The sequence below is a fragment of the Sturnus vulgaris genome, chromosome 7, assembly GCF_052056855.1.
Source record: "Sturnus vulgaris isolate bStuVul1 chromosome 7, bStuVul1.hap1, whole genome shotgun sequence".
NCBI lineage: Eukaryota > Metazoa > Chordata > Aves > Passeriformes > Sturnidae > Sturnus > Sturnus vulgaris.
In genome coordinates, this window is record NC_142249.1 from 15,961,174 (window position 1) to 15,986,535 (window position 25,362).

Sequence of the window (25,362 nt, forward strand, 5' to 3'; positions counted from 1 at the left end):
AAGAAGAGTGGTTACTGTGAAACACTCTCCAGGCGTGTGTCTGCATGTGTGTGTGTGTGTCTTGTAAACCCATGGGCACAGACACACAGACACACACACAAACAATTTAAAAGGATATATTTCCACACCACAGCAAGCCTTCAACTTTATGCCAACACAGAAGCTGACACACAACACCTTACCTCTGAACCTAACACCGGAGGACAGGAAATGTTTATCTGAGCCAGTGCAACTAATTTAGCACAAGGAGCAGCATGTCAGGTCAGACCAAAGGTCCCTCTGTCCCAGAGGATGGCTCCTAATGGCGGCCCCAGCAGACAACCAAGGGCAGCAAGTCCAGAGGAGTCTTCTCCCGGCCACCTCTATTTGCTTCCCACTATCAGCAGTGTGAAGACTCCATGAGCCAAAGGTTGCATATGGACACCAGCATGTTTAACAGTCACTGACGAGGTTTGCTGCTCTTTTTGATTTAACATATTTCAAGTTTTGTTCTTTTTTAGCTCACTTCGCACATACAAGCATCAGGGGCCAGAATCCAAATTTACACCAGCATAATTTGTTGCTGACTTCTGCACAGTCAAGCTTGACAGAAAGCAGAAGCAGGACTGAGCCCAAAAACTTTATCACCACTATAGGCATTCCTGAAAACACCTCTTAGATCACCTTGGTCCCAACTACCTGCTTCCAAGAAGAGCAATTTCAATTCTGCTTTAGATTAAGAAACCAGCAACTTACTCAGGCGAGATCACATTCAACAAGCTATGAACTCTGAATCTGGGACATGACACTCCGGACTGCCAGCATGTGAGGGCAAAATCAGCACCTGACTTCCAGCTCTGCTATCAGCTGCACTGGTAGGATCTGTTCCCTTGAACCTCACTTCTGAACAGCCTCAACTGGTCACGGCAAGTCACTGCTTTGCACTCTGTTCAGTGTAACAGAAAGGGCCACTTTCAGAGGGCATGTGCTTGCTGCTGTTAGAGACCTCAGGTATTCCCACATGCCTGCTCTTTCAGCCTCCTTCCCAAGTGGAAATGCATTGTGACCCCGCAGGTTTTGATGCTGCTGACCAGCGTCTGACCCTGACTGTCTGGTTTCCCTGTACTGAAAATGCTGACCCCAGAGCCTCAGCACACTGTGGAGAGAGGCCCATTGACTTCAACAGGCTCTACATCCTGCCTCAAATTAGCACTCACAGCATAGGAAGAACTAGCAAGAAAATGTGTGAAATTGGGAGTGCCAAGAAAGCAAAGATTTCTTCCCTCTCTACCAAAATAGAACATTGCTATTCCTCCCGTCCTCTCTGCTTCCCATCCCACTCAGCACATATTTTGAGCCAAGTCTTCGAATGGTGTAAATCAACATATCACCATAGAAGTATAAGAAGTCACAGTAATTTACACCAGCAGAAAAAAAAATACCTGGCTGTGATCTAGGGAGATAGATGGATAAATAGATATACACTCAGCGGAGAGCACACATGCGTATGCACATGAACACACACTGAAAGGTGATGGAGCCAGAAGACAAATGAGAAAACCATTAACAAATTAAAAGCACCTTCCAAGAAACAGCCAAGGGAACTCGCTTTCACTGCTGCATCAAAAAGCTGCCCACCTTCTCCCCATACACTGTATGTTTACTTCCGTTTTAGACCAGACAGAAGGTCTGCATGTGAAATTAAATTGATAATCAATGAGAGCTGACTTGCTTAATTAATTTGCTGCAGAAAGCAAGTGGTAAGAGAGGGGCTGTAAAAGTAGGGGACATGATGTCTAGGCTAGAGGAGGACTGTGAAAGTTTTCCATGTGCATACACATGCAAGCTCCATACCAGCATTTAGTTACAGGTTGCATTTTTGACATGTTGGAACCATCATAGGGTGATGAGGGAGATTGCTGAAGCTACATTAGTTCCAGTGGGTATGGGAATTGTGCCATTGGCAGTTTGGAGTGAAGGAGATGAAGGACAGGGAGACAAAAAATGCCATGAAGTTGAAGAGGCAGCAAGTCAGGGAGAGGGTAGGAGGTAACCTCTCTCCTGCTCTATTTATTGTGCTGCTTGGCCACGATGCAATTTCTTGGGGTGCTGAAGAGAGTGGCTGAGGGAGGAAGAGAAGGCCAATGATGGCAGCAGCCCTGCCTTCGTCCGTATGTATGTGTCTCTTTGGACCCACTAGATTTACTGCAGGATTATGTTACTCCTGTGGAGACAGAGCCCTGGAACAGAGCATGCTAACAGGATTAGGGCCTCAGGATTTAGACAGAGAAGCATGAAGGAGAAAAGTAGGGGAGATTATTTTCCTTGTCAGACGGGGAAGGCATAAAATGGGGCATGTTTGATGGTGGGAGGATTCTGGCTCAAGTGGAGGGTGGATAGTTCTGGATTTATTAAATCCAGGAACAAGGAGTTAAAAGAAAAATGATACTTGGCAACACTCAACAAAGCACAGTGTCTGGGCAAGGCACAGTGTGCTGGGCTGGGCTTGGCTTGCCAGCTCCGTGTCTTTGAGAGGCTCCACTCAGATTTGGGAGTCATCAGGGACACGAGAAGTGGTACTATGTTAGCCTGCAAAGGAGATATCAGGCCCAGAAATACAAAGCTGCAGCCTCGCTAGGAAAGCCAGGGCTGTAATTTTCCCCAGGTACTGCACCAAGGGTGAATGCGCAAGGCTGCCTTTGGCAAAGCCTGACGTCTTTGTCCTGCCTGCAAAAGCAGCAGAAGCAGGCTGGGACCTGGATGTTTCTGGGCAAATCCTCTGCACCGTGATATCTCTGCGCAGAAACACTTGTGGCCCTCTGGTTCATTGTGCCAGCTTCTCCTGATTTTTCCAGATAAAAAAGCCACAGGACTGAAAGCTTTTCTCTCCTTCCTCAGGGGAATAAATAGAGGAGACCTGATTAAAGACTGAAAACACAGAGCAACAGTCCTAAGAGAAGGCACAAGGGTCTCCAAAGAGTCATCCAAAATATTCACTGCCAGCACCAAAAACTTCTGATGTCCCCAGCTCCAACATACAGCTGAGATACCGCTCTTTGCAGCAGTTCAGTCTTTGTGCAGCTACCACCTGAAATGCTGCCCAGAAGAGTTAACCAATAACAAGCACAAAACCATCAAAATGGATAAGAAATGAAAAATGCTCATCAGCTGGATCTTCCTGCCATTTCTTATCCATTGACTTCTACAGACTCTGAAAACAAATGTTTCAGTTGTATTTTACACACAGAGCAATGGAGGCAGTGAGAGCAGCATTCATCATGGTCCCAACCCATTCCAAATCCTGAAATCCATCCCATCCCCAGATGTCATCTAGATGATTCCTGTGAGCTCATCTCTGCAGTTACTAAGATGGAGCAGCTCAGACCACACTGGAGCTGGAACCGAGATGCTACAAAGAAGGAAGCAGATCAGAATGGAAGAGAACCTGGTTTTCTGATAAAATCCTCATAGTTGAGTCTGTCCAAAAAAAAGGGACAAAAATAAAAGGTCAATTCCTGCCAGGTGAGGAAAATGGCCAAAAACAAAACGTCAAATCCTGCCAGGTGCTCTTTTCCTTCCTTGGGTTCAAGAAGAGTTGTTGTTTTCTAAAGACATTTGCAAACCATTAGATAAGATCTCGGCACTAACACCAGGAGATAGCCTCAGAGGCCATTGGCCTGGCCCCAGGTCACAAGAGGTGGACAACAGGGAAGACAAGAGACAACCCAGCTTTTCTGCAGCAGGCTTGGTTTGGCCCTGTCCCCTGGTGGGGGCCCGCTGGTGTGCAGTAAGGGTCAAGTATGGGATGGCACGTGGTGATGGCCACTGTCCTCTCTGTCTCCCTTCTCGGGGACACACATGAAGACACCGCAGCACTGCTGGCCAGGTTGCTGAGTTAGCCTCCTCCCCTGGTCCCATGCCTGAGGGAAAGACAGAGCACCACCCCCGGGACAGGGCCAGGCTTTGTGGGGAGTGGGCTGCCAGGAAGGGGGAAAGCCTGGGAGGGACGGGGTGGGAAGGGGAGGAAGTTGAGTGTGGAGCTCCACTCCCGCCAGCTGCCTTCCCACTGCCTCCCCATCCCAGAAACATAGCAGTGCTCGGCACGGAAACAGCCCAGCCAGCCCTGTCTGCTGTAAGCACATATTAATCACATTTTCCGCTGCTCCATCCTGCCTTTCCCGTTTCCCTTGCTGCTGAGTGCCAGCAGCTGGGGACTCAAAGGTGAGCCATCACATTTGGCAGGGAAACACCCCGGCCTCACTGTCATCGGAAACACCAGAGGGAGGGGAAGCAGGGGGCAAAAGAGAGGCGGTGAGAGCTTCCCCATCCTCTGCAGGGAGCATCCTCTCCTTCCCACCCCTCCTGCATTTCCTGGTTTTCTCTTGCATTAGCTCCCTGATGAAGATGTGAATGTTAGCTGACCCACCTACACATGGCAGAGCATTGTTTTTGGCCCACAGAGCTGGCAGAAATTCAGAGCAGTGTTTGGTACACCCCATATGCCTATGTGTGCATGTGCATATATATGTGTGTATGTGCAGATATAGGTATGTGCATATATATATATACGTATCTATATATATATATATGTATCTATCTGCATGTATATAGAGAGTCCCTGTCTGTCCACAGCTTCCCCTCCCTCCCTCCCTGCTCCTCATGGCACCAAATCAAGCTGCGGCAGACTTGACGAATCTCTTTGGCATGGTTTGCTCCAGCGCTGCAGCCCGGGCTGTGCGGAGCTCCGCACTGATGCAGGGAGGGAGCTGCACCTCGAACACAGACATCTGGGAGCTTGCTGAGCACAGGAACAGAGGGATTAATGCACATAGGGCACGGAATGTGGGACCAGAGCCCCCCGGCACCAGGTCTGTGAGCAAGTGGCCTTGCCCTGGCCCCAGTGCAGTTCAGCAGCTGGCAGCCAGTTGTTTGGCGGGGCAGGAAAGCAGTCACTCGGATGCAAGAGGTAGGCGAGCCACCAAAAAGCAATTACTTATCCTCCAGCCTTGGGAGCTGTCTGCTAAATTAAGGCCAGAATGTGGGAACAAATAGAGACTAGAACAGAGGAGTAAAAAAGAAGAGGCTTGTTTTTTTCCACTTTTCTAATGAAAAGAGAAAACAGAGTAGAAGAAAGCTGACAGAAATCAAGGGTCAGGTCCTGAAACGCTGGCAATTCAGGTGGTTGTAGGATTGTTTTGGATTGACACTAGCCAGGCTTTAGGGTCTTGCTGGAGCAATGAAAATTGGCTTAGCAACACTGAAACCAGTCATGCTGTCCTGCTCCACCCTGGCTGAGGGTACAGTGTCCAACGCCCAGGACTGCAAGGATGGGATATTTATTCTCCTCTGCAACTAAAACCACCCTCCAGGCCAGATTCCTGCCTTCAGTTAAGGCTTGAAAAGGTAAACTTATTGCCAGTGGTTATTTGAAACACTGAGCTGTTTATATAGCTCATCTGTCTGCCCAGCATGATGAGTGTCTCCTGGCTGAGTCAGCTTATAGAAAAGGTCCCAATGAGACCCCAAACTCACCTGGTGTGAGGAGAGATTGCCCTGGTTCACATAAAGGTCTGCTGTGACCAGTGGGTCCCGAGAGAGCAGAGAGGCTCCACACCACTGCATGGGTACTGTGTTAGAACTATACATGAGCTCTGACATGAACTACTGTGCTGGAGCCAGCCCACCCAAGATCTGGTGGGGGTCCCATCTGAGGACTCCCCTATGTGGTGCTGGGCTGCCCTGTGCCTACATTTCCCTACTTCTAAAATAGGACTAACAGTCCCTCACTGGCACATGAGGAGCTTAAATACTCCAAATATTGCAGGTATGAGACCCTGATAGGTACCTCTGCACAGAGAGAACTCATTCTGGGAAGCAGAGGGAATTTGAACCCAAGAAACACTTGTGGGGAAGGGGAAATCACACAGCCCGGAAGGGAAGGAAATGTCTGCATGAATCCTGGACAAGGCAGGCAGGCTACTGCATTTCGTGCCAGCAGCGCCCTTGCCAGCAAAGGGAAGGGACAGCTAATTTGATAGAAGTGCTGAGCAATCAAAAATTACTGGGACGTGTGTGGGACTCCAGCCACAGAGTTCACACAGACACACTATGGCACATCAGCAGGAAGGACTGAACACAGCAGCAGTGCTGCTGAATGCCACAGAAGAGCAGGGAAGTGCTCTCTTGAGGCACCCTTAACCAGGGAACAGCCCCATGACCAAAGCAATTGACAGAGAAAAACCAGCCCGGCATCATGGCTGCCTTAGCCCTCCTCCCACCAAACCTCCCGTGCAGACCACTCCCAGTTTACCTTTCCTGGCCATACACCAGCACCCATATGGCGTGAAACAGATGAACAACCATATTTACTCTTCCTCCTCCTTGCTCCCACCTCTGTGGGTGTCCCAGAAACACAGCAAGAGCATGCACAGCTCCCAGGGATCAGTGCACCCTTGCTGACCATGCCTGCTTAGCGCAGATCCCACAGCTCTGGCAGCCTGAATTGTTTTCATAATTTATTGCTCATTTTGTTCTCTGGGACGGTGCAATTGCCTCTTAGGATTTGTGCCCTTTCATTTCCAGGCCTCAGTAACTCCTGAACTACAGTTTCATGTGGTTTTGTGATTGTTAACCCAGCATGCAGACAGGTCTACAACCATAAAAGCTCAATGAATCTTATATGGCAAAACACAGGCTGCTTGTGTTATTTTCTCCTTCATTTGCAGTCAAAGAACATACTCTCACCACCACAAAAGATGAAGCAGCAAGGATTTCCAAGGAATAGTGTTTCCTCATTGCTGTGCAGAGGAGAAAGGACTATTTCTGCTCAGATCACCATCACTCTTTTAGCTGTCATGAGAAAAAGGGTCCCTCTCCTTCATGGATTAAACCCTCCAGACTTGCAAAATATCTTAGTTCTCTTCCCTCTTTGTTGGCTGCAAGACTCACCAAGGTGCAGGCAGAAGAGACACAAAGGACATTACCTTGTGGTTTTTCCCATGTCGGTACATCATCCAGTCCTCCCCATTGGTGCTGACCTCCAGCTTGTAGGTACGGACATAGTAGCCCTTCTGGGTTTCTCTCGAGATGGCACCCTGTGTGGCAATGGCTGTGAGCACAGTCAGGAAGTGGAGGTCCACCTTTCCAGGGGAAAAAGGGACAAGAAAGAGAGTGGTGACCACCTGAGAGTCCAGAGTGGCTAATTAGTTCCTCTCTCTGTCTCTGAAAAATAAAAAGGTGCAAATTCAGCCTGTCTCACTCTATCTGTGAGTGCGCCACAATAGCCACAACCCTTCCCAGGGCTGACTTTAGCAGAATAGGACCCTGGGACAAGAGTAGCTAAGGATCTTGATGTCTGTTTATATGGGACCACCACAAAGCCTTCTTCCGGCCTCAGACCAAGCAATAGGATCTGCACAGAGGTGCACCTCCATTAAAGCACGACAGAGACTGACTTTTTCCATGTAAAATAAACGCATGATATCCAATTAGCAAGTGCTGCAGCTCTTGGTTTTCCCTTGCTGGTTTTTTTGTTTTGTTTTGTTTTGTTTTACAACATGGGTTGAGAAAGGTCAGCAGAGCTGGCTTAGTAGCCCTGTCATGAATGAAGAATGAGACGTCTGCTGGAGGCAATGACATTCACCACCTCCTGCTCGTAGTGCCCTTTAGCAAGCAGTGTCTCCCGGCGATGTGACACAGCCAGGAGCTGTGTGCGGACACACTGTGGCTCTATCCAGCTCCCAGGGAAAGCCTTTGCTCTGTCAGCCCCCTGCCTGACACCAGCCCGCTCGTGCTCCCTGCATCACTGATGAGATAAATATTATTCTAGTTGTTTTTCTACGCATCCCCTGGAGACTTTGGTCCTCAGACCAGTGGCAGAGTCAGTGGCCCTTGTAAGTGGCAGAGGTCTCTCAGTCTCTGTCAGTCTGATGGAAAGTCCATCAAGGTTTGGGCAGAAAGAAGGGGGTGGGAGTGAGGCAGTGGATGGAGTCAGTGCTTGTGCAGGCAAGCTAATGGGAGAGCCATCCTGCCACGTTTCACTGAGGCACTGCAGCTCCCCTGCTGCTCGCTCCCCATGAGTCACAGAGGCCATAAAAAATTCAACAAGCCTTATGGTCAAGGGTCAGTTTAACAGCGTGACACTCCATTTGAGGGGGGAAGAGGAGAGGGGGCTGGAAAGGTACCTGTAGGTATTCTTTGTTGCTGTCGACATTGGGGGTCCAGCCGTTGTCGTCACTGTTGAGCCGGCTCTGCTGAGGGGTCCATCGCCCGTCTGAGTAGGTGGAGGAGGCACTGATCTGCATGTTGGAGATCCTGCCAGACTCCATCCCCAGAGGCACATTGCACTGAAAGTCTAGAGCAGACACACACATTCACAGAGATTGGTTTACTGTCTCAGTACTTCACCCCCAAGTGAAAGGCAGCCCTGAGCTAATCTCTCCAGCTAACCCTGAGCAAAGCTGCCTGTCTGGAAAGATGAACAGATCTGCACCATCTTGCAGGTTGCGTGTGTTCACAGATGGCACTGAAAAATTATAGATAGGGCAGCTTCGTGTTTGCATGCCCCTCTGAGCACTAATACAGTCTGGATCTTTCTCCTTTTCTCTTCTTCACCTTTACTCAGTTTAGACACAATTCTGTCCCTTCCCTCCCTCCACCTCCACCAAGATGGTCCAAGTACCCTTCCCACAAAGTTCCTAACTTCTTGAAGGCTGTAGGTGAAATCTAAGCACTGACAAACAAGGAATACAGACAGACACATGAGGAAGGTGCTTACTGTTGCCAACAGGAATGTTAAGGATTGGAATGGGCAGCTCTAAAGGTTTTGTGTGCATGTGAGAGCAGGGATGCACATGTGTATGTGTCTGCATATATCTGCATCTATGTATATCTGTATGTGGTATCAGGCCCATAGGGATTAACCAGACAAGATTATGAAAGTCATTTCTATGCTTTTCTTTGGATCTCTTCACTTCTAAGGCTTTGAAAGTCACAATTAGCTCAGTTTTATGGCACATCTCATCTATTTTATGGCAGCTCTGCTGTCAAAACAATAGCAAAGAAAACAGTGATAGAAAATACTGCATAGGTCCAAGTGTGCTGCTGCTGTAAACAAACGGGGCTCCACCAAATTGCCTGTGTTTTTAACGTGGCCAAGTCAAGCTTGGGTGGAAATGATGGGCCAAGTAAGGATGTCAGTGCTATTATTAAAGTTTCAGTTTACACCACCATAAATGAAAACAGACCTGGCACTTTAACAAAGGCTTTGGTGCTTGATTTCTCAAGCTTTGTGTTCAACATCTTATTTCCAAATCCAGAACAGAAAAGGAATTAAAGAACAGATCAACTGAGTGTGGCAATAGGTAATGGTGAAGAGCTCATGCTTATCTTTAACTCTCACAGCCTCAGCAGAACATCCCTTACTCAATCACAGAGTAAGAGGTTGTAACCCTGCTGCCCTGGTGCTGCACAACTCCTACTCTACCCTGCTCTCCGTTTCAGGCTTTCAGTGGCAGGTCTCTTTCTCTGGGACTGAGGGGTGTCCTGAAGGCTTCTTCTGTTGTATGAGAGCTTCACTGTGAACAAAGGTCAAGAACAGTAGCTCTGAGGCAAAAATACCATGGGAAAACAAATAGAACCTTTCCTTGCCTGCAAGTGTTATCACAAAGAATCAAAATGCTCTTCATTCTCAGAACACACAACTTACTTCCTCACGCCACATCAATTTACCTCCCTTATTAAGGGTTATAAAACAAAATTTGGCTCAAAATTCTTAGAGCTTGAAGCAATCTTTAATTAGACAGCCAAGAAATTCCAATTTGTGGTTTGGGACTGTGAATTTCTGGAAAACTAGAGAGAGAGAGCATGCATATTTCCCCCCATGCTTTAATGAGTCTGCTCCACATGCTGGGCTGAAGTCTTCCCCTAAATCCTTTGGGCTGAGCACATACATGAAGGATTCTAACCCAAAAGGTATTGAAAAAGACTTCACAAGCAAGTGAAAAGTCAATAGAAGGTCAGAAAGTAAAATTCTTACTGAAACCTTACTTCCATCAGAAATAGACAGCAGACCTAAATAAAACCGCTGCCTGTACTGCTGGTGGAGAACCAGCCCTTGGCCACACTTCTGCCTGCTTCATTCTTGCATATGCCAAACTGGGAAAGATGGGAAACACAGGGGACACAACTAAGTCATACACACACATTTCCAACTTACTTTCTGGGACTTCCTGGTGGATCAAGTAGTACTGAGCAGAGAAACCATCCTTAGCCACTGCCAGGTCCGTGTGGAAGGTGAGAGAGAGGACGCCGGTGGTTGAGCGGATGTCTGATGGCATCTTAGCACCACAGTACCTGCCTATCAAGGGGCCAACTGCAAAACAAAGAGCAGTGAAGGTAATGCCTGCTTTTCCACCAGCCTCCTGGGTCACCAGCACACTGCTGATCAGGATAAAAAGACAGGCTTCATGGATGGGCTATTTTTTATATCCATCAGCCTGGTGCCATGCAGTGCAGAAATATCCACTGCAGCAGGCATTGCTCTGCAATTGCTGGGAAATGCTCCAGAATGCTCTGTTTCTCAGTTTTGCTATAAGGTAGGGAGGTCCTCCCATCATTGCATGAACCCACTGCCCTTCTCCTGAGGGAGAACTGCTGGTGTTTGGAGTGTCCCATGGGGCTTTTCAGATCAGTGGTTACAACAGAGCAGTAGTTTGTGGTTTAATGGATGCAGCCTTCTGCAGGCACATTGTCCCCAAGCTGGCCATGGACTGCCCTAATGGCAGGTTGCAGACTGCAGCCACCTTTGAGGTTAGGCACCCTTGGTGTTCAGGCTGCACAGTTTTGGAGCTGTGTGAGACACCAGGAAGGGCCAAGAAAAGCAGTGCAGCATCCCGTGGCTTACCCTGAGGGATGCCATCCCAGATGTCTAGCCAGTCGTACTTGCAGTCTCCTTCCCCCGACTGCAGCGGGTCATGCTCGAGGTCAAAAAGCAGAAAGTGGAGGAGGATTTCTGTCTTTGGCTTGGCTATGATGGTGAAGACGCAGTCCAGGTTGTGTGGATACTTGTCAGGGAAACCTGGAGACTCAATAGTGCCGTTGGAGGCAGTGAAGTTTCTGGAGCAGTCCTCGGAGCCTGTAGCAGCAGGAAAAACCCAGAACCTTCTTAGCAATGATGAAGCTTAATGCCAACAACTTGACACCCCATTCTGAGTTTGGTAGGATTGTGTATTCACTTCTGGAAATGTCCTGCAGCTCAAGAGCTGTGGGAATTACTCCAAAAACCGAGAAGGTGATTTTCAAAGCATCCCACATGTAAAGAGACAAGGTCCGTGAGGTCACTGTAGTGGACAACATGGTTCAAAATCCCTTAGACAGTTTTGCAGACATAATCTGTACATCACTGCTGATCCTCCTGGCAATTACCTCAAAACCAGGACTACAAGAGTAATCCTATCCAAAGTCATTGCTGTGATTTGGCAGGCCAGCACCCTGCCAGTCTCTCACACTGGTGGTGATGGGCAGGGGGGCCACAGCAAGCTGGCCTGTCTTCCCCAGCTGGCCCTTTCTACTCTAACCTGTCCCCCAAACACTGACCTGGCAGACCTGTGTGCTGCTCCAGAGCCTGCAGAGAGGCTGGCCAGCATGCAGGGAGCTGCCATCCACGGTACTCGTGACACAGCTGCTACCTGCAGCCATGCAGGCAAGGCACCACAGCAGCCCCAAGTCTAATGGAGGAGCCCCATTTGGGGAAGGAGCTGCCTGGGATGGGGCAGAGAGGAGTAATGGGATGTATTCTTTTTAGAAAGGCTGTTCCCATGGGCCAGTCTCCTGCAAACTCCAGCCTTCCAGCAGAGATATCTACGCCTCAGTTTCCCCTTGAGAAAATCTGGAAGCACAAATATTTACACAGTGAAAGGGCCTGTAGGAGGGTGCCAATGTCTCCACTGTTTGCTGCAAACCTTTGGGAAGTGCACAGTTAGCCTGCAGCCCCCCCCAAGGCCCACATAAGGGACAGGGGCCAGCTCCAGCATACATCTCCATAACGTGGCCACATTAAGAGTGGGGATAACAGAGGCCACGGCAGGGAGGCTAACAGAGGCTAAGAGCAGGAACAGAGCCCTCTTTCTCACAGAATGAGCCATCCACACCAGATATGCAAGTTATTTCTATCCTTAAAGAAGACCTTTGCTTGGTGGGGAGGGCAGACAATGTTGCCTCTTATTTATTGCTGACCTCAGCACTGGCCTCGGCTGCAGCCGGGCCAGCTCGGTGCCCCTCTCATGCAGCCAAGGTGCCTCGGGGTGCTTGGGGAAAGGGGAATTTGTGTCATATTCATACCACGGTGACTTTGAAACTCTTGCCAAGACAATAGGCAACAGAAATCTGCAGCCTGGAGCTATCAGAGGAGAAAGAGGGTGTTACAGAGGCTGCTGGCCACTGCTGCAACCTGGCACTAGCATTCACAAAGGTTTCTGCTTCATTTTTACTGGGACGCTCTCCTTCTCCTCTACAAACCCTTTTGCTGCAGCTCTTCCAGGCAGCACGAGCCTTCCCAGGACTAATGGGAGACTTGTTATTCAATTCAGCATTAACCTACGGAGTGAGGCCAGCAGCCCGCAGTAATAGCAGGATCTTGCACTGCATTATGCAGTGCCTGGCTGGAGAGCTACTCAGGAGAGGCTCTTAATTGACTACCTAATGAAGCAGCCAGCTTTTCTGGTGTGAACCTGTGGGGTAAAATGCAGAGGCAAAAAAAAAAAAAAAAAAAAAAGCCAAACACAAATCACAACATAATGCTGTGAATAGGATAAGGGTGTACTTCATTCCAAACAACCTAAAAGATGAACAGATAAATAGTGAAAATAACACAAGCTCCAAGCTACGGAGAAAAATCAAAGGCTAAACCCAGAGTCAGGTACTGTCCTCTAGAGACTGGCAAGATGTCACTATGTCACCGTGTTAGACAACAGTTTCCTCACGTGGGGCTCTTATTGCATTTGGCATCTTTGTCTACATTTTGGCTAATAGCAGCAAACACAATGATCAGCCTTTTATAAGGAAGCTGCAGATAATCAACGGGAGTCATGCTGGCTTCAGTAGCACAGGCCAGCCTGAGAGGAGACTTTGATGCCCAGCGCTGGAGAGCTCAGGCCAGCCCTGCCAAACTGACTCACAAAGGGAGCAGCAGGGAGGCTGGACCAGCCAGGGCAGGCAGCTCTTGCAAGCCCACAGACTGCTGACTGATACCCATCAGGGGATTCAAACACTGGTATGTGGTTGTTTGTATGCAGATTGCTCCTCTCTCACACTGCGATAAGGGAAATTTAGCACAAGGTGGGGAAATAAATGCTCCATTGAAAAGAGCTGTTTTTTTAGGTCACATTTAAGACAAAAGGAATCTGCAGCCACTGCTGCCTTTACTGCTGTGGACAATGACAATCTGATGACCTTTAAAGCTGGTGACACCCTTGCTGGTTACCCTGACAGCTCAGACAGAAACTTGGCCCATGCCTGCCTGCCAACAAAAGGCAGGGTTTGCTTGTACTGCAGGAGCCCTGCAGCCAGCGCTGCCCACCACCCTCTCCGGAGCCCTGGCAGGGACCAGGCTGGGCAGATGTGGGCTGGGAGTGCTCCTGGATCACGGGCTCATCCACACTCCTGTGCCAAAACCTGCCTTGCCAGGCTTGATTTCGTGGGCTCAGGCTGTAAGAAAGTGTGGCTGTATCTGGAGAGGATGGCTGCCTGCAGGGGTGGGGGTGGCAAAAGGAGCCCCAAGCACCATATCAGAGCTGAGGGCAGTACTGCAGGGACTAACATCGAGGGACACAAACTTAGCTCCAGCCTCCATCCAATACCTGCTCTCCTCCAGATTAGCCCTTAATTCTTCTCCCTCCTTCCCAGTAACTTCTCATTTCCTCATATATTTGGTCCCTCTCTGGCTCCCAACCAGACTGAAAGGGTTCCTGCCTGCCATCCCTTCCCACAGCACGACAGGGCCACCTCAGCCAGCCGGACCACCCCACACTGCCTCGTGCCCTGAGTCAGGGCATGGACCCAGTGTGAGGTCAGGCACAACCCAGCACAGCCTGCTGGGCTTACAGGAGGTGTGAGCAGGGAGACAGAAGCAAGGGGGGCTGAGGTGAGTCTTCCCACCTGCATTCTTTGTCATCTTCTGATGGCAATTGGCCTTAGCAAACCCCAGTATCTGGCTGAATCACTAAACTTTCAGGACTAATCTGCATCCTGACCATAAACAGTGGTGGTGAGCTGGCTGCACAACAGCTCAATGGCCAGTTATGCAGTCCAGGCAGCCACCAGCTTTCCTCCTCCATCTGAACCTTCACACATGTCCTGTCCTCATTGATTCACAATGAATTTAGGGAGTCTCATTCTCTTGCAGCAAAGTCTCCACATTCATATCTACCTATGGCCAGGTTGTGGGCTGTCTGTGCACCTCTGCCTGCTGCACAGCTGGCCCAGGGCCCCTGGACACTGCCCATCTTTTCTTTAGAGAGGCTGGATAAGCAACGCTGTTGTGCTCCTTTTTTGTTATTCCCATGGCACAGACATTTTTTTTTGGTGCTGGATGCAATGACTGAAAGCCACGTGTGTTGTCTTCCAAAGGAACGTGGGCACAGGACAGGTGCCTGCGTGCCCACGCAAAACACTCTCCTGTTCCCTCAGCATGCAGGCACACCTCTCTCACATGCACACGGAGCAGGGGCTATTTTTTAAAGCCTCTTTCTTCCCAGGCACAAAATTCTGGCAAATATTTAGACAGAAACACCATTAAAAGGGCTTTGAGCAGATTTTTCTTTCCTCAGTAATAGTGCAGTATTAAACAGAATTATGAGCAGTTCCTCTTATATCAACCTGGAAAGGTGCTGCCTCAGACTTTGACAGCATTGCTGACAGCAATCACTTGAAAATTAGAGCTCCCCAGTTACAAACCCCACATCCATGGAGAGAAAACACAGCATCACTGATCAACCCTGAATCACAACTCCACAGGAGGGGGAGCTCCATGCCCTCCTAACACAGGGACAATCCCCTTTTAGCCCTAACAAGCTCTGAACATGCCAGGGAGTAAAGATATATGTTTCTAGTCCTCAAATACAAGAGAGCATTTAAGAAGGAACCCTACTTTAATTGCCACACTGTGATCCAAAAATGCACTGTCATGTGCCACTAACATCTTTATCTTCTTAGAAATGTGATGCACAGACTTGCCTAAATTTAAAAAAAGTCCTTTATCTCTGGAAAATATGCTAGAAATCACATTGAAAAGGTGGTCAAAGGCATCTCCAGATGAAGATAATTGTGTCAAAAGGTCTGGGAGACAGGCACTGACTCAGACACTCACCTGTCTTGTAGATCTCATAGCGCAGAGAGAAGCCGGCACCTTGCCGTGCGTAGTCTGAGGTGAACTTGATATAGAGAGAGGGGCCAGAAGAGACGATGGTAGGAGGTGCGATGTTCCCACAGTGCTTGCCCAGCAGGTCTGCGGCTTCACTGTCTCCATCCCGGATCTCAATGTAGTCGTACCTGCGGAGGCAGGTGAAATGGCAGGGAAACACCTGTCAGGGAGATGCTTCGGGATGCCAGGCACAAACAAAAACCACTCGTGGTATCAGTGTATTTCACAGAACGTCTTCCAGACAGGTACCTGAGACTCTCTTATTCACACCACACCACACCATAGACTCCAAAATTTCCTCCTTTGTCTGACTATGTTTAGGTCCTTTCCTCTGCTGCCATTCACATCATTAATTTATTGCACATACATTTGCTTCACCTTCACAGCCAACATGCAAAATTTAGGACACGCTTTACCTCCATTTCCACAAAACTACTTTGGCAGGGGAGAAGCTCAGATACAACTCTCCAGGGGCTGGTCTCCTCCTCTGACCTCTCTTCTGAACTGCCATTGTGCTGCTTGGCAGAGCTCACTTTATTCCAGTATCCATGTGGGATTTGGCCAAACACATACCAAGCTTGAAACTGTCAATGTTCAATCCATGTGAATAGGTAGCTATTTTGTACACCACACTGGTCCTTTAGCAAGCATGGCAAGTACACTCACTTAGCACTTGAGCATTAATAATAATCCTCTTCTATTAAGTGCTAATGAAGATTTTCTGTGGATGAGAAGTTTTGTGTAAGAGCTGGATAACCACACTTATTATTGCTGATCTTGTACACCCTGTAACTGCAACCTGCCTTTGCTAAAGCCTACTTATAGGTGTTCCATCTGTCCACTGGCCTGTGTATCTGACTGGTCTAGGGGAGGAATGTGTAGGGTTAGAAGAATTGCCTCCTGGTGCAGAGAGAAAAGCTTGTTGCAAAGCTTGGCTGGAAGGCAAACTGCCACAGATCCCTTCATATTTTCTAGGCCATGAGTAAGCAAGGTAGTAGTATCAGGCTGTGCGTGCTGTGAAGAAACAAACAGCTTTTACGTGTACATCTTGTTCTTCAGCTGCTTTCTAACACCCACGCTCTCCCGCCCCTCTCCTCTCTGGCCAGCACGCTGCTATTTACAGAAACTGACCATCTCTCTAGCACTGTTTATTTGCTTTGTATCAACCTGTTTGAACAACATGCTACAGCTCTTCTTATGGGGTCAGGGAGGAAAAAACCATTTCCAGGCTGCCAGGAATCTGCCTTTCTTCTTTGTCACAAGATCTTCTGTTTGGGAATGGAGAGTTGAAAGGAGAAGTAGCTTGCTGGATACAGAATGATCCTCATGTGACTCATTCCCGTTCCTCAAAGCACATATCAGCGAGCAACAACCTCAAAACAAACTTACAGGGACTTAGTGTGCTCCTCCACAAAGAAAGATGGCCCAGACGGCTTTGGTTTCACTCCTTTCTGGGACTAAATCAGGCTGAGAGCCAAAAGCAAAATGCCTGCAGATAAAATCCTGTCTATGCTGGACCGAGCACTCAACTAGCTGCAATCACCCAGCCTTTAACTTCATTACAGACTCAACTGGCTTGGCCAAAGTGAAATCCAAGCGGTCTGGAGAAGTGGCACTCAAAGAGGAAGAGCATTTGGCTTAGCCTGTGTGTGGACACACAGTAATGCTAATGAAGATCTGCTCCCCTGCTCTCTCCTCAGCTCTGCCTAGCCCCTCTAACCTCGTGACCCCTTATTACCCTGACACCAGTCAGCAGCACCCTGTGTGACCCCACTAATGTCCATCATGTGTGGCTTCATCCTACCGTCTCTCTAGGGAGGAGGAACACAGAAGACAGTGTTAGTGCTTCTTCTAAGTAGAATTCTTTCCTCCTTGTTTGTCTATTTGTTTAAAGCAGTACTGAGCAAACAGCGGGGACATTTTGTTCTCTAAATAACTACTTGCTTTCAGCATGCTTGCAGCCCTTCTCCACATCTGAAGTGCACATCTGTGCCACAGAACTACTGGCTACTAGTGAAATTGTGAGTATGTGGCAAAAAATTAATTTGGCAAAAACATGAATGTTGGCAAAACACAGTTAATGGAGTGGGCTGTAAAAGCTGCCATTTTCATGCACAGGCAGAGGTTAGCTGCATCCCAGGGAATCACATCTGTTTGTGTCCTAGTGGGGTTGTACCTCGCCAACACAGTACATGGCTTCAGCTACTTGACTGCAATGATCACAGCTTCTGCTGTAGCCAGCACAACAAATACCCTAGTGCTGTCCACATGGCTCCTCAAGCCACCCAGTTCGATAGGAGCCCTGGATTTTCAGAAGCAAGTCCTGAACCAAGAAATTTTTGCTTATTGAATGGGTGACGGACTTCCAATAATATATACAATTAGGGAATATTGCAATCTGCTCATGGGCAATCTGCAAATGGAAAATTAAAAGAATGAATCTAGTAAGTAAATCATCAGGAAATATTTGCCTCTTTAAATTAAGCCCTATTTGGCTTCATTCAAGCATCTAGCTTAGCTTTCTCATACTGGAGCTAATCCTTAATAAATCAAATGTTAAAAACAACTGAAAAAAAGCCCTTATGAGAAGGTCAGGAAATAATTTTTGCCAAATGTAAAATTAATATAAATGTGTAAGAGTTTTCTTCCCTAGCTAAAAAATCTTGGTCCAAGTCCTCTGCTCTGCATGAGGCAAAACCTTTTCTTTGGGTCATATAAACAGAATGTGAACTGGGGAAATATTACACTTGGGAGATAGCACTTGCCCAGATGAGCAGGAGCCCCTGCTTCCTGTCCATCACAGCAATTAAGCTTTAGGCTTTCAGAATGAAACACCAAAGACATCCATGTTAAACTTCCAAACTTCAGCAAGAATGCCAGCTAATCCCCACCACAGATTCTTTTGGAACCACAAGCTTCAGTCATGTCCATGCATTGGGTCTCAAACAAACAAACTGATAAACCCCGTTCTCCTCATTCTGGGTCACTGGACCAAGTTTGGCCAAATCTGCTCCTGTTAAGCCTAAGCATGGTTTCTATACTTTCTTCCTCCCTTGTGAAAAACAAGAAGAAAAACTGGAAAGAAGAAAACCCAGCCATGCTGTTTTTACTCTAACCATTTCATTTTCAGATAGCCATGGCCTAGGGCACAGCTGGGTGGGACACATGGGCACAGCTGGGTGGGACACATCTATGCTGCAGTGGTGTTCAAACTGTCTCATACAGTGCCCAGCAATTTGCATTTCACTCATATAACCAAATCCATTGTCTCACTTAACATGCACCAACATTCTTGTGGGCTGACCTCTGGCATTACCTCCACTGGGAAAGCTGCCATCTTCAAGCACATTTCATGGCCCCTTCTCCCCACCAAGGCATTGCTCCAATGAGCCAAGCATAAACGTGTGAGGGCAGGGTGCAACCTCTCTATCCCACGAGTACAATCAATTGATTAACCAACTCTTCTTTTGCAGGGAAGGTGACCACAGTTGGCTGCTCCTCCAATGGCACAATGGCAAGATACTCTGAGCTGCCACTTGAGTGAGAATGCCAGCGAGTTGGTTTGAAACCATCTCAAACAGCTTCTCACCAGGGAGTTTTGAGGCTGGGAGGCAATGCTGAAGTTCTTTTAACTGCCAAGACAATGGAGGCTGAGAAAGAAGGAAAATACAAGGCTTAGATGTTCTTCTTGAAGTTGTTTAACAGAATTAAACAAAAAATGTACAATGCTTACAAATATTGCTCCATTTTTCTTACAGATTTTTTAGTAGAAGGTGCTTTGCTGATGCTAAGAGTTTTTATAAACTAATTATAAAGCACTTCTACAGCCTATATTATTCAGCTTGTTTGCTTGCTTTTTCCTCCAATCAACTTCTCTGCTTCCCAGGCTTTCCTTTCTATTTTTCCTAAGTCACTTTGCTGCTGGCTCCCCAAACGAGGTGCAACAAAGGCAAACAAGCCCCAGCTGTAGTGATTATGAGAAGACCTCAAGCTTTGCAGTCCTCTTCTGTTCCAAAATAGCTGATCTGCTCCCTGACCATTGTGCTGTGCTCCATGATTCCCTGGGGCCAGGACAGACCTCCCAGGAGTTCACCCAGGCACTGCTGAGCTCCAGAAATGCTACAGCCTATCTGGGGAGCAGCACCAGAAAGCCTGTGACATTCCTCTGGGTGCTCCTCTCCAGAGGGACACTCAACACAAACTGTTCAGTGACCCATCCTGCTGAACACAAAATCAACAACCCAAGGTCCCAAGAGATGCTGAGTCCTTCCCCCCGGAAACATGCTTCAAGAACATTACAGGGACATCAGCTTAGGATGGGGAGAAACATGAATAACAAATTATTCCTATGTTTTTAGCCATATCATGAGTCCTCTGAATACATAAACTTGTGCAAGCCTTGCTTCAAAGCCTAAGGAGGACTGACCAAGCTCTGACCTAGCTGGCAGCTTCCTCTGTCTCTCTCTAGAGCTATGATTTGAAGTAGGTGAGGACTGGCTCTCAGCAAGCCCAGCTTCCAGTGCTTGCCAGGACTGGAGAGAGAGACAAGGCTCTAACCTGAACTTCCCCAATGTTTAATTTGGAGCTATTATTTATAGGCGTTTCCATGGGGCTCATGACTGCAGCTGGCAAACAGTAATGATGGGATTCTCACGAGACCCTGGGAGGTAGGAAGGCAGAGAGGAGCACTGTCTGCCCCAAGGTCACACAGGAAGTTTGCAGCACAGCCAAGAATAGAAGCCAGTCTTGACTGGAGAGATTATATTATATTGGAGAAATCTGGCCTAGATAGACAGGGAGACAAATAGGTACAGACTGCCTGCCAACAACCCTAAATTTGGGAATGCCCAGGGCTGACTTGAGCCTTCAAGACCTCTGATCTGCTTGAACCATATGTCACTGTGTCTTGGATGCATCTGCTGAGGAGAGGAAGAGAAACTGCAATTCTAGTGAAATTCGGCAGGTGTTAACATTCTGCAAGAAGCTGGGGAAGGCCTGTGCTTAGCCACAATGGCAGCTAGTAAATGCAATTGTTCCCCCTTTGAAAAGGTGGTGGGAGTTTTGTGTCTCAGAAATTGTTATAAAAAGCATAAGGTTTTTTTGAACATCCTCTAAGAACAGGCAGTTTCTTAGAAATTAAATAGAAGTTGCAGTATAGAGATAGCTAAGAAATCATGAACCAGCATCTCTGTGCTTGTTGTGCAATAAAGAGGTGGCTAGAATTAATGTCCATTACATGCTATCTGGCTTAGTCAATTTTTCTGTGTCACCACCCATCTTCATGCTCTTTTGTACATCACCTTCCAACCAAATCCTTATTTCATGGGTGGTTACATTGCAAAAGACAAAAAAACCTTTTCCATGATGTTTACACAATACTGAGGACATACCCTTCAAAGGTTAAATTGTTCCAGAAGCTACTGAGGGCTTTTAAATGATTTTTTTTTTTTTTTACAGCCATGATAGCAGAAGTGAGCACCACTGATGAAACAAGAGCAATGAAGTTTGATCTCAGCTGTCAGCCCTTAATCAGAGTAATTAATTAAAAATACAGCAGATGAATTGGATTCTCCTTTGACTTGAACTGGTTTTACACATGTGTAACTCATCATTTTAAGGGTAATCACTCCTAATTTATCCTGGTGTGAGAAGAGAATCACTCCTCATAGACACAGGCCCTGATATGGATTTGTGCACAGAACTAAAAATCGTGTACCACATCTAGGTTTAGCCAACTAAACGTCCTCTGCTCTCAGTGGAAGCAGATTTCTCACACCCAGCTTGGGATGGGATTAATTGTTGTTCTGCATTGACAACAGAAATACTTTAAATCATCTTACTGACTAGACCTGGGCTTTGGGTGTCTGAACAATGCAGAGATGAATCTGATCTCAGTTTAAACCCTTTGGGGCCATTTTTGCCTATGCTGAGGCAAAATATGCTCACAGAGCTTGCCCTTGTTTTGCCCTTATGGAAATAACTGACTCTGGCAACCATAGAGAGGAATAGGCTATAATTGCTCTGAATCTGAAGGGATTTCACTGGATTTCAGTGACTAAAATGACAAAAATCCAATGGCAGCAGGGGGAGAGCTAGGCTGGTGAGGGGGGAGTGGGGGGGGTGGTGGCACAGGCAAAATTGCTTAGGATTGCTTGGAAGTTTGTTTTGAATTTGTTGTATCCAATTACGTCTTGTGTAATCACAGTATTGTGAGGGTTTGTAATCATTCTACTGTGCTTTGGATTATTTTCTTATCTCCTCAAAAAATCTGACCAGAATTTCTGAGAAACGAAAAAAAATCCAGTTATCCAGTTAAAGGGAAAGAAAAAAAATTAAAGAAAAGGAAAAAAGGAAAATGAAAAGAAAAATAGAGAAGGAGAGAAAATAACCCTATTAAATTGGAAAGCTTCCTCAAAAATGCCTTGAAGACAAAAAATGGAAACTATAAAGAGCCTCTATTTCTACTCTCTGCGTTGTTGTTTTCACCCCCTTATAAGCACTGCTGATGGGAAGAGGCTTTCAAGCAGTTACTGCTAACTTATACAGGGGGGAGCGAAGGTAGCCAAAATACTTTGTGAAAAGGGAGGAATAAAACATAACTGCAAAGTGCTCCTGAGACAAGTTCTGACTCAGGAGGGAATTTCAGCTGCTAGCATGCTGCTGCCCTCCCCTGAGACAGGAGAGCAAAGGCTCCCCCTTCATCCCCAGGCTGCCTCCCTCGAGCTATGCTGCCAGATCGCTGCAGAAGGGTGCTTTGGAGTGGAGAAATGCTCTCATCTGGGGCATGCCTGGGAAACCGACCATTATATAAGAAAATAGATGTGCTAATGTGCACTTTGGGGGTTTTCTGCAGGCTGTTGTTCAGGAGTTATACATGGCTGTTTAATTTTATTTCTGTTTCCAAAACCATCTCTATAAATTCCTCGCTCCTCTATTTTTAGCTACAGGGGTCTTTTGTTGCAAGATGTCTGTGGTGTTCATTGGCGAGGGGAGAATCACGGTGAAATCGGGAATAACATATATAAAGCATGTTCAGAATAAGCCCCCTTTCCATGGCGTTCTGCCTTCTGTTGCTGCTCTAAGGGAACTGAAGCAACTCACAACCCTTTCATACCCCAAAACGCAGGACACTTGAGAAAATGCATTTGCACTTTTCTCCTTCTGCTACAATCCATCTGTGGAAAAAATGAGACTTTGGTTTCTATGTCATTTTACTGTCACCACTCACAGGCACTTGATCACTAACAGAAAGAAAAAAATAAATATAATAAAAGATAACAACCACAAAAGGAAAATTTACTGCCGGGAAGCAGCAGAGCAGGCAGAAGGCAAGGGCAAATGCTCACTTTGATCTCTTTGCAGTGGAGGGACAAACTTCCCTTTTCTGCTGGGATGCAGTGCCTGACAGCCCAGGCAATAGATGGAGACGAGCTTAGGTGAGGCTGTCCAAGTTCTAGGGTGCTGATGAGGATTAGGGAATGCTCACATGGTGTGCTGTGCCAGCCCTATTCCCAGAGGATGGAGTGATGTCCCATCACACCTTGCTAGTGCAGTATCTGTCATGGCCTTAGACACTACACGCAATGAAAAGCAAAAGGAAAGAGTGAAAACTGGGATCAGATGGGGATCAGAGCTTGGTAGCTGGGCTTTCCACTATCTTTCCACTCATTTGCACTGGCTTTCTTTCAGCACAAAACTGAAATAAACACCTCGTTAAGCACCAATTGTATAAAGGAGGTTGTAAGAACACAGCCCTGACCAGCCCACACTCACCCTCCTGGCTGTCTACATCCCTCATTAATGATGGATGGTCACCCTGGGACTGGCCCACCATAGAATGACTTTCTGACCTCACATTTTCTGAGACACAGCCTGTTCACAGCCCAGATCCTGCCTCAGCTGATGCACAAGTGAGCAAAGCTTTGCTGCCAAGACTGGCCTGCAGCCTCCACTATTTGGGCATTCCCACAATTTGGCTGTGCCAGCTCGTAGTAAGAGCTGTTTCTGGGGCAAACAGTGCACCAGTGCCTGATCCCTCCTTGCTTACTGCATAGCACAGCATCTCCTACCCCCTCCTCTCCTCAAAGAAAGGGCACTTGCAGCTCAGTAGCCATCTGAACCAAACAGTGCCAGGTCTGAGCACAGTCAATGCCTGAGTGAGGGCCAGGGCTGTGCCATGCATGTGCCACACCTCGCTGTGCACTGGCAGCAGCAGTGACCTCCCACACGGCTCTCTTTGACAGCAGTGACTATCTGGGGGTGTGGGAGGCATTAGCTGCTGGCAGGGGCTGGTTGGTACCCCTGAGGTGAGCTCAGCCCAGCCCAGGACAGCGGGTCAGAGAGGCAGCCACATCAAGATAGAAGAGGGAGACAGAGACAAGGGAATGGGATGCTGCATGAGGCTGGTAGGTACCTTTTCTCTTTAATGTGCTCTGGGAGCAGGGGGATGGGACTGTCCCTGTTTCTTCCACAAACAAGGACCCTGCCACTGCTTTTTTCTGAAAGATTTTCTTTCAAGCAACCCTTTGTGTCACCCTCCTGTTCAGCCGTGGCAGTGTGTCTGCTTTGTCCTGCCAGCTCAGCCATGGAGTGTTTACAAGCCTCCCTCACCCTTCCAGGCTGTGGTTCAGCTCCATTGACACTGAAGGCAACAGACTCCTCTCTCGGCGTGTGATGAATCAATTACTTCCTCTGACACTCTATTACTATAGCCCTTACATCTCCAGATTGCAGATGAAAAGACAGGCTGAGAAGGGGGACAGGGAAGGGGAGAGGTCTCCTGAGGTCTCCATCAATTGAGTTGTTGGACATTTGAAGAAATCCCCATCTGCCATATTTAAAGACAGAGAGATGTTTTCCTCCTGAATGGCAGAAAAAAATCAGAGGGTTTTCACAAAAGAAAACCTAAGAAATCAAATGGGTCAAAAAAACTTCAACAAGATGCAGTGAACATAGATCAATGGTGAGTCAGTCCCCTCTGCTGATGGAGATCCCAGCCCTTGTTTCCACCCATGATTAACAGCCAAACATCAGTATTACCAAAGAGACAGCCATTACACCTTCCTTCTCACTGCAAAATAACAATGTAAATGAAACCTCACACTCACAGAGGAGGAAGGAAGCTGAGCACATGCCTCAAACTCTCGTGCTGACGGGGGCGGGGGGCACTTCTCCTTGTTGGACATCCATCAACAACCCCAGCTCCGAGGTTTCCCTGGAGGTTTCTAACACGTGGAGCACTTCCCATGCAAACACCCTGCATGCAGCATGGCCTCGGCAGGCACGGGGCTGAGAATCAGGGCTCTCCCATCACCAGTGGATGAGTATTGCCTGTCTCAGGCAAACAGAACCCCACCTCAAAAGATTCCTCACACAGTGCCTTCTGTACTGCTGCAAGAAGATGGGGGCAGCTACCCTGTTAGTTTCTGTGCCATTTGTAACAGAACGAAGTCTTTGGCAGAGGATTTCTGCTGTCAGACCCCACTGCTTCAGGCTCTGCTTCTAGGAATTCATTAAACAATAATATCTCCATGTCTGACCCAGTGTTACTTTAAAACCACACCATACTACTGTACTGTGATTGCTCACTAAGGCTGTATGTATATCTCAAGAATTCCTTGGGATTAGCAGTGGGGTGGGGTGAGAAACCAACAGAAAAACTCTAGGTTATTCACTCTTTCTAATGATCTACTGAGCTACTCACTAAGCCAGCATAAGGAAGGCTTTCTATGGTGTGTTTGATCTGATATATCAGACAGTTGCTTAAAACAGCCTAGCTGTGATTAGTGGACCATGACTGCTATTAACTTATAAGGAATTCCAGGATCACCGGACTGTGGTTTGCAACATATTATTACGTTGCCATTCAATGGTGGTGTGCAGCCGCTTGATTTAAAGGAAACTGAGAACTTGCCTCAGACAAAAACCTAACCTCCCCCAGTTCCTTCAAATATGTTCTATGCTGA

The 25,362-nt window shown here is 47.5% G+C and overlaps 1 protein-coding gene and 1 long non-coding RNA gene across 7 annotated transcripts in view; one reads left to right on the forward strand and one right to left on the reverse strand.

Annotated features, from left to right (window-relative positions):
- NRP2 (neuropilin 2) overlaps positions 1–25,362 on the reverse strand; it is an 89,017-nt gene that overhangs the window by 45,001 nt on the left and 18,654 nt on the right. For all 6 annotated transcript variants that reach the window (XM_014880314.2, XM_014880315.2, XM_014880316.2 and 3 more), the window contains exons 3-7: positions 15,344–15,525; positions 10,883–11,113; positions 10,196–10,351; positions 8,163–8,332; positions 6,963–7,118 (exon numbers count right to left, since the gene is read on the reverse strand). In XM_014880314.2, coding sequence (XP_014735800.1) covers positions 6,963–7,118; positions 8,163–8,332; positions 10,196–10,351; positions 10,883–11,113; positions 15,344–15,525 — 895 coding nt within the window. The remainder of the gene's footprint in view (positions 1–6,962; positions 7,119–8,162; positions 8,333–10,195; positions 10,352–10,882; positions 11,114–15,343; positions 15,526–25,362) is intronic.
- LOC148223183 (uncharacterized) lies at positions 16,377–19,133 on the forward strand. The gene is made up of 2 exons (XR_015804806.1): positions 16,377–17,235; positions 18,871–19,133. It is a non-coding gene; the product is annotated as an uncharacterized LOC148223183 (long non-coding RNA).